This window comes from Thamnophis elegans, chromosome Z, assembly GCF_009769535.1.
Source record: "Thamnophis elegans isolate rThaEle1 chromosome Z, rThaEle1.pri, whole genome shotgun sequence".
NCBI lineage: Eukaryota > Metazoa > Chordata > Lepidosauria > Squamata > Colubridae > Thamnophis > Thamnophis elegans.
Window position 1 is genome coordinate 141,387,815 of NC_045558.1, and position 9,888 is coordinate 141,397,702.

The window sequence follows — 9,888 nt, forward strand, 5'->3', positions numbered from 1 at the left end:
AAACAACCTGAAAATGGGTTGAAAAATGTCTGAAAATGTCCGGAAAAAAATGGCCCGAAGACAGCGTGAAAACAGCTTTAAAAAATGCCCCCAAAACAGCCTGAAAATGGCCTGGAAGAAGGCCTGAAAAAAGGTCTGAAAATGGCCCTCAAAACGACCTGAAAATGGCTCGAAAACAGCCTGAAAACAGCTTTAAAAATTGGCCTGAAAAACAGCCTGAAAAAAGGTCTGAAAATGGCCCTAAAAACTGTCTGAAAACAGCCTGAAAATGACCTGAAAACAGCCTGAAAACGGCCTGAAAAACAACCTGTAAATGGCCCGAAAAACGGCCTGAAAAAAAAGTCTGAAAATGATCCTCAAAATGACCTGAAAATAGCTTGAAAACTGACTGAAAACAGCCTGAAAAATGGCCCGAAAACAGCCTGGAAACAGCTAAAAAATGGCTTGAAAACTGTCTGAAAATGGCCTCAAAAATGGCCCCAAAATAGCCTGAAAACAGCCTGAAAAAATGGCCCGAAAACAGCCTGAAAACAGCTTTAAAAATTGGCCCAAAAATCAGCCTGAAAAAAGGTCTGAAAATGACCCTCAAAATGGCCTGAAAATGGCCCAAAAATTGTCTGAAAACAGCCTGAAAAATGGCATGAAAAAACCTCTGTAAAATGGCCCCCAAACAGCCCACAAAATGGCCTGAAAACAGCCCGAAAAATGGCCCATAAAGGGCCTGAAAACTGTCAAAAAAAAAAAAAAGCCTGAAAATGGCCCCCAAAACAGCCAAAAACCAGGCATGTGCCTGCCGGCCAGCTGGCCTTCGGTTTCCGGCACGTGTTGGCGTAGTACATTCCAGTTTCGGCACTTGGTGCTGAAAAGGTTCGCCATCACTGATCTAGATGATCTTTTGCGCGAGACAAGGGGTGAGTCTAGATGATCTTTTGCGCGAGACAAGGGGTGAGTCTAGATGATCTTTTGCAGCACATAAGGAGTGAATCGAGATGACCTTTTGCACTGGGGGGGGATTAGTCTAGATGTTCTCTAAGGTACCTTTCAATCTGTGTTTTTCCCTCCCTACGTATCGGTAATTTGTTGCCGTTGTTTTTCTTTTTAAATCGGGCTAGATTCCATTGCGTATTTATTTTAAAGACCATATGAATTTGATTTTGTTAATCGTATTATTCCCGTTGAGAATCCAGGCTCCTTCTGCCCACCCGAATCCGTGCGGCTCCTTAGCAACATCTGAACTGGGTTTCGTTGCCTGAAGAGTTCCAATAAGCCACTTCCCTCCCTGCCGCCTGGAGATGGATTTTGTAATTCTCCAAAGATTGCACAGCCGGCCCTTTTAACTTGAAATGAGTTCCAGTGGAGAACGATCTCTTTAATCTGCTCCTTATGGGTGTTTTTATCGTTTTTTTCTAATCATCCTTTTTTCAAAGCTGTTAGGTGCGATTCTTCACTTGGAAAAAAAAAACCCTTTCTTTAAATTAAATTGCATTTTTGCCTTCCAGCTTATCCGACATCCAAGAACATGCTTTTTTTTTTAAAAAAAATTGTTTTTATTTGACATTTTCCAAACATTAAAATCACAATTAACATCTTTACAGCTTTCTGTTATCGGTATTTCTTTTTTTTTTCTGATTTCGGGTTTTTCATTCTATTATTTTATTCATATTCTTCTTTGTTTACTTTCTCATTCTTACCACAGGTACATCTATATACAATATTTCCATCTCTATTGCTTTCTAAATATACGCCATCTCTTTTCATTGTGTTTGTTAAAGTGTTCCTTATGCATTGATCCTTCCTAGCGTTTCGGTTGGTGAAATTCAGAGCGGGTGTGAAAATACACACAGAATGCACACCGTTTTTTGCACACCCGAGAGGGAGAAATACAGTTATACAGTTTAAAAATACAGTTATACGAAATACAGTTCAAGTAAAATACACTTGCTTAGGTTTTTGGTTTTTAAAATAAGTCAGTTTATATTTTTATTTTTATTTTTATTTTTATTATTATTATTATCATCATCATCATCATCATCATCATCATCATCATCATCATCATCATCATTGCAATTCACTGATTGCCACAAACCACCATCCATGTGTTTGGTGGTGGTGGGGATATAGAATAGAATAAACAGGGTTGGAAGGGACCTTGGAGGTCATATAGTCTAACCCCCTGCTCAGGCAGGAAACCCTACACCACTTTGGACAAATGGTTATCCAACATCTTCTTACAAACTTCCAGTTTTTATCTCGGGGTATCTTCTGAATACAGTTAAAATAATAATAATAATAATAATAATTCAGATTGTTTTCCTAAGGCTGGCCTGTAGCCTTAAAGAATGTCATACTTGGGCGTTAATTAAGATAATTAATAATTTAATCATCTTAATATCCTTCTGTATAACTAGCTTTGAAGGCACTCAGCTTACAACCGCAAGGGAACCCCAGAATTTATGTCGTGAAGCGAGGCGTTTGAGAAGTGAATTTTGCCCCGGGTTTTGTGACCTTTCTGGTAGCCGTTGTTAAATGAATCACGGCAGTGGTTCAGTTAGCAACACGGTTGCTAAGTGAATTGGACTTCCCCGTGGACTTCGCTGGTCAGAAGGTTGCAGAAAAAAAGGGGGGGATCGCGTGGCCCCCCCTGGGAAGCTGCGAGCATCGTAAATGTGAGTCAGTTGCCAAGCCTTTTAATTTTGATCACGTGACCATGGGCGTAAGTGCGAGAAACGGTCATAAGTCACTTTCCTCCGTGCCGTTGTAACTGTAAACCGTCACTAAATGAGCTGTTGTAAGTTGAGGACTAATTAGTAATTCAGTTCAGGGACCCCTTTTCTGTCCTCGATTCACAACGGCACTGAAAAGAGGGACTTACGACCGCTTTTCACACTTACGACCGTCACTGCTGGCCCACAGTCATGCGATCAATATCGGTATGCTGGGCCACTGACTCATATTTATGACGGTCGCAGAGTCCCCCAGGAACCCCCTTTTGCTCAAAGAGCAAAGTCAACGTGGATATCAGATTCACCAAACAACGTAACCAACGGCAGGTATTCGCTTAACAACCGTGAGAAGAAAGGGCAAAATTCGCTTAACAACCGTCTCGCTTATCAACAGGATTTGGGGTTCAATTATAGTCGTAAGTTGAGGACTAACTGTATTTATTGGGGGGGAGGACTCAGGACACCTGTCCCCGAATCCTGTTCTGTCAGTATTACGCATACCCAGATCAGAATAATATTTTAAAAACAATACAGAACATCAGGGAGGCTCCCTGTTGAATCTCTGTTTGACTCCTCGGTCTGATTTTAGTCTCTGTTCAATCAGCACTGCAGGGAACACATTGTGAGCTTTTCTGGGTGTGTTTTATTACACACACCATGGAGAACAGGGTGTGTTTTTTCCTTTGGAGAACAGAAACTCATGCAGGGTGCCACCCGGAGGTGGTATTCAGACGGTTCGTGCCGGTTCGCCTGAAGCGTTAGGGTCGAACTGCGAGTGGGCCCGCTTACCCACTTCGGCTCCCAAATGTTCTACGTAGCCTCATTTTCGATGCTACACACACGCAAAGTGCATGCATGGAAGGCGCATGCACACATAACGCCAGTGTGCACACACACCTGCTCAGAGCGGCAAGCCGGTGGTAAACCTAAGTGAATCCCTGCGCTCCTCCGTGAACGGCACCGAAAGGAAAACCTCGCGGAGAGAGGGCTACGGTTCTTCATTTACTCCAGATTTACTTTTTTAGTTCTAGGGGGAGTTCAGCAAAGTCTCTTGGCCTCCCAGCTGGACTCACAAATGCACACACGTACACAAACACACACACACAAATCGTGGGTGTTCTCCTTCCCCACCCACCCAACCCACCCTTCTTATGAAAAATGCTGAGCTCGGAGCATTAAGGAAAAAGCTTTTCCAACTCTCCCTGGCTTCCTCTGGCCTCCTCTTCCTCCTTGGAGTAGGTCAAAAAAGTCAAAATGGTGGCTGAAACCACCCCGCCAAGCCCCCCCCCTTCTCAGAAACCCAATCCGAGGTGGGCTGCAGCTTTGATTTGTGGTTGATGTGCCGGCATTCCCAGAGAAAATTGGAGCTTCTACAAATGCATTTGATCTTCATCCAGATACGCTGAGTCGACGCTTCGAGAGAGCCGTGCTGGAGCAGGCCCAGAGTAAATTTACTCCAGCGTCCTATTTCCAGCGCCGAGGCGGCCACGAGGCTCATAAATCAGAGATGAGGAAGGCTAGCTTGCTTTTCCTTTGCTGTTTCGCATTCTCCCACCCACCGCCGGCATGCTGGTGTCTCAAGATTTATCCGTGTTTCCCCGAAAATAAGACAGGGTCTTAATTTCTGTTCACCCCGCGGAAAAAGCCCTTGGCCTTATTTTCAGGGAGGTCTTATTATTTTTGAGGTGCAGGAGGCCCCTTAACCTTGGCCCGCGGTCCGCACATCAGCTGATCGAGAGAGGGCCGGGCATTCTGTCTCAGTTTCTGGCGCACTCTTGCCAGCCCTAGCGTCGCTAGGCCTGCCGTTCTTTTTTGCGGCCGCCACTAAGCCAAGGGGCGCGGGAACTCAGGTTTGCGGGAGCGACCTCTGCGGGGTCGTTCCACATGGTTGGCCGGTGCATATGGGGTGGGTGGAGCATATTCCCCCTCCCCTTTTCACCCCCAGGAAATGGCTGGGACCGGCTGCGCATGCGTTTAAATATTTTAGGGGAGGGGAGGGCTTATTTTCAGGGGAGGGCTTATTTTAACGCATGCACTTGAAAGTCCGATTGGGATAATTATCCAGAGAGGTTTTCTTTTCGGGGAAATAAGGTAGTGCTATGAAACATGGAGGTTCTGTTTTGCTACCGAGTTGAAAGAACCCTAAGGAGATTGGGGAGAAGTCTTGGATTAAAAAGTCATTTTTGGATATCTTAACCGGGTTTAGGCTGAGCACGTTACGTCCTTGGAAATCTTTTTTGCTTTTTTAATAAAGGTTTTATGTTTATTTTTAAACATACAAGACCAACAACACATAACATGTAAAACTCTCATCAATTACATACAGCATGTCGTTTGGTTATAAGCGTTTCTGCATCCATATTTTCAATTACATATACGATCACTAAATTTCCATCAAATATTACTGAGTACCTCACTCTCATTGGACATCATGTATTCAGTTACAATTGATATTCCTTCCTTTTGAACAAACCTAATTCCCTTGCATCCTTCATTATCTATTTAATAACGATATACCTTTATATAATCACCTATCTCATTCTAGTTATTTTCACAGTGTGAAAGAATTTTCCAACTATTTATGTTTATACATCACTACTTTCGATTATGCATAATTCCGCCAATCATCCATCAAATATGATGTTCATTGTTTTCCTTGTGCATGATACATTCAAGCACAAATGTTATTCCTTCGTTTTTTAAATATTCACTTCATACATGTACCAATCTTTCATTACTTCCTTATTAAACTGTTTAACAACAAAATATCTTTATAATATACCTCACTACTTACAATTAGGCAAAATATCACCAATCATCTATCAAATATACATAGGTTCATTATTATCCTTACCCTTCATTTTAAAACAAAATATTCTAAATGATTCAATTCAGATATTATTCCCATTCATATTGGAAATCTTCACCGGGTACCGATTGACGTCCCTGGAAATATTAACTGGATTCAAACTGACCACGTTACATCCCTGGAAATCTTAACCAGGTTCTGATTGCTTATTTTACATCCCTAGAAATCTTAACTGGATTCAAACTGAGCATGTTACATCCCTGAAAATCATAACCGGGTTCCGATTGTCTTATTTTACATCCCTAGAAATCTTAACTGGGTTCCAATTAACTATTTTATGTCCCTGGAAATCTTAACCAGGTTCCAAATGACCATTTTAAGGCTCTGAAGAGCTTAACCAGGTTCCAAATGACCATGTTACATCCCTGGAAATCTTAATCGGGTTCAGAAGGCGCATTTTTCGGTCCCTTGAAATCTTCACCGGCTCTCGTCCAGATTGCAAAGCACATCTTTAAACAATTTTTAATTTTATTTTTTTGCTGCTGCGGGAATATCTTGGATTTGACCTGAGTCATATCCCCCGTGGCAGCTGACACCCCCGCAAATCCCCCCTGTAATAAATCAAAAGCTGGGCAGCTGACTCAGCACCCTGAGGGCTCACAAAATGCAGGTGCCAATTTGGAAATGCCAGCTGGCCTCCCACGCATTCCCATCCCGTGGCTGGAGAGGAGGGGCAGAAACGCCAGAAAACCCATGGCCTGCCAGGAAAACAGTTCCACGCCCATCGCTCGGTCCCGGGCTCAGAGAGGCTGCCCTTCCAACCCCTCTACGCCACTCCAGATCTCTGGCTGGAGTTGGCATCAGTGGGAATACCACGCTGGGTTTATCCTTCCAAACGGTTGGATCACCAGTTCCCTCTTTCCTTTCCTACCCTTCCCTTTTTCTATCTTCCTTTCCTCTTCTTTTCCTTTCCTCTTTTCTGTTTTCCTTTCTTCGTTTCCATTACCTTTCCTTCTATCCTTTCCTTTCGTCTATTTTCCTTTCCTCTTTTCCTTTCCTCTTTTCTGTTTTCCTTTCTTCTTTTCCATTTTCCTTTACTTCTTTCCTTTCTTTTCCTTCCTTCGTTCCCTCTCCCTCTTTCCTCGCTCCCTCCTTCCTCCCTCTCTTCTTCCTTTGTTCCTTTCCTTTCTCTTCCCTTTTTCTATCTTCCTTTCCTTTTCTCTTTTCCTTTCCTTTCCTCTTTTCTGTTTTCCTTTCTTCTTTTCCATTTTCCTTTCCTTCTTTCCTTTCCTTTTGTATATCTTCCTTTTCTTTCCTGTTTTCCTTTCCTTTTCTCTTTTCCTTTCCTTTCGTCTTTTCTGCTTTCCTTTCTTCTTTTCCTTTTTCCTTTCTTTCTTTCCTTTCCTTCCTTCCCTCGCTCCTTCCTTCTCTTTCCTCCCTCCCTCCTTCCCCCTCTTCTTCCTTTGTTTCTTTCCTTTCCTTCTTTCCTTTCCTTTCCTCTATTTTCCTTTTGTCTTTTCTGTTTTCCTTTCTTCTTTTCCATTTTCCTTTCCTTTACTCCTCTCTGTTTTTCTTCCTTCCTTCCCTCTCTTCTTTTCTTTCTTCTTCTATTGTTCCTCTTTTCTTCCTTTCTTTTTCCTTCTTTTCTCCCTCCCTCTTTCCGTTCCTTCCCTCCCCCTTCCTCTTTCTGGCCTCTGCATTTCAGTGCTCAAATCCCCTCAATGAGAATATGGCAGGAAGGAAAGGAAAGAAGGAAGGAAGGAACAAAGGAAGGAGGGAAGGAGGGAGGACAGGGAGGATGGAGGGAGGAAAGAAGGAAGGAAGGAACAAAGGAAGAAAGGAGGGAGGTGGGAGGGAGGGAGGGAAGAAAGAGGGGGAGGGAGCAAGGGAAGGAAGGAGTGAAGGAAATATTCCCAATCAGCAATTAAGCACTTCGCTTTCCCTTTAGTGCAGTGAAACTATGGTTGGATTTCAACTTCCAAAATCTCCCAGCCAGCCATCTTAAAACAGGTGGATTTTCTTAATTGTTCCCAAGCAGGCCTCTTCTAAACCTGCAGGATCACACTGCCCATCATCCACAGCCAGCGGGCCTCTTCCCTTCTCTTTGCTCTTCCGTCTTCCCCGTGAGGAGATCTTCCACCTCCCTCGTCTCTCCATCTCTTTTTCTCCTATTTTTTTTCCTCCTTCTCTCCTTTTAGTTTCCGTCATGTCGGAAGGGGCCGATTCCCAGCCGGTGGCTTTGGGGGCGTCCCGGGTCGAACTGCGAGTCTCCTGCTGGAGCCTGCCAGCGAGAGAAGCCCACGTTAAACCTGATCCGTGTCTGGTTATCCAGCTGCTCAGCGATGGACAGTGGAACGAGGTACACAGCTTTTTTATATATATATGATTGAGAATGTCTTGGCAACGTTTCGGCAAGGTCCCACTCGCCATCTTCAGGCTGGTGTTTTCGGCTTCGTGCTTGTGCCTGTAAGGTGTGGTCGGAGCTGTTGTCTTTCTATAAATCTTGGTAGGGGTGTGTGGAGTGCTGGCTTTGTTGCTGTAAGTGGATTGATTGGCTGTGTAGTTGCATCCTGACTGGTAGATGGAGTTGATGTTTGTAGATTGATCGGCTGTTTCATATCATCCTGTGTGGCTGAGGTGCTGGCTGTGTGTCCGTTGTTCTTTTGTGTTGTAACAACCTGAGTGGTGGGTGGGATTCGTTTGTTGACTAGGGCTAGTTTCCAGATGTCTGGTAGGTGGGAGGTATCATCACGTTTATTCATGTTGTGGGGGTGTTTCTCTATTTTGATGGCTTCCAGAATTTTGTTCTGGTTGAAGTGTTCTGTTTTGGAGATTAACCTGGTTCCTTCAAAATCAATTTCATGTCCTGTTGCTTTAAGGTGCTGGAAAAGGGAGGAAGTTTTTTTCTTTTTTTCTGACTGCATTCTTGTGTTCTGCCATGCAGAACAAAAAAAATGCAGAACCAAAAGAAAAAAGAAAAAAGGGGGGGAAAAGAAAAAAAAGAAAAAAACTTCCTCCATTTTCCAGCACCTTAAAGCAACAGGACAATAATAGTAAAATAGTAGTAAAATAGTAAAATAGTAGTAAAGTAGTAAAATAGTAAAATAGTAAAATAGTAAAATAGTAAAATAATAGTAAAATAATAGTAAAATAGCAAAATAATAGTAAAATAATAGTAAAATAATAGTAAAATAGTAAAATAATAAAATAATAAAATAGTAAATTAATAGTAAGATAGTAAAATAGTAAATTAATAGTAAGATAGTAAAATAGTAAATTAATAGTAAGATAGTAAAATAGTAAAATATTAAAATATTAAAATAATAAAATAATATCAAAATAACAAAATAACAAAATAACAAAATAACAAAATAACAAAATAACAAAATAACAAAATAACAAAATAACAAAATAACAAAATAACAAAATAACAAAATAACAAAATAACAAAATAACAAAATAACAAACAGAATAACAAAATAACAAAAAATAATAAATAATAATAAAAAATAATAAAAAATAATAAAATAAAATAAAATAAAATTCAGAGGATCGGGTGCTGACTCGTATTTATGACAGTTGCAGCATCCTGAGGAGGAATTCGTGATTCCCCTTTGGTGCCCGTTGGACGAGCAAAAGTCAACGGGGAAGCCCGATTCACTTAACAACCATGTGACTCACTTAACAACAGCAGTGATTCACTTCACTACTGTGGAAAGAAAAGCTCGTAAAACGGGGCAAAACGCACTTAAAATCTTCTTACTCAGTGGCAGAAATGTGGGGCTCAATGGCGTGGCCGTAAGTCGAGAGTAGCGATGTTTGAAGGACAGCTAAGGAAAATAAATTTTGCTTTGATTTAAAGTAAAGGTAAAGGTTCCCCTCGCACATATGTGCTAGTTGTTCTTGACTCTAGGGGGCGGTGCTCATCTCCCTTTCAAAGCCAAAGAGTCAGCGCTGTCCAAAGACGTCTCCGTGGTCATGTGGCCGGCATGACTCAACGCCTTCGAAGGCGCACAGAACGCTGTTCCCTACCCACCAAAGGTGGCGCCCATTTTTCTACTCACATTTTTTACGTGCTGTCGAACGGCTAGGTTGGCAGAAGCTGGGACGAGTAACGGGAGCTCCCTCTGTTACACGGCGCTAGGGATTCGAACCGCCGAACGGCTGACTTTTCTGATCGACAAGCTCAGCGTCTTAGCCCCTGAGCCATCTATGCATTTATGTTTTATTATATTTTATTAATAATATTAATATTATATTATTAAAACCCTTTTATTTACCGCTCCTCTAAAACGGTTCCACCACAAAACCCCATTCGACTAAACCGCGCTCGACGAAGCCGCGTAGCTGACGTCA

At 42.2% G+C, this 9,888-nt stretch overlaps 1 protein-coding gene across 1 annotated transcript in view; it reads left to right on the forward strand.

Annotated features, from left to right (window-relative positions):
- Positions 1-7,738: 7,738 nt before the first annotated feature.
- The window catches only part of CPNE6 (copine 6), a gene marked incomplete at its 3' end in the record, with an annotated part of 14,613 nt that continues 12,463 nt past the window's right edge, over positions 7,739-9,888 (forward strand). Inside the window, exon 1 of the mRNA XM_032236626.1 lies at positions 7,739-7,891. Within this exon, the coding sequence (XP_032092517.1) occupies positions 7,739-7,891 (153 nt within the window). The remainder of the gene's footprint in view (positions 7,892-9,888) is intronic.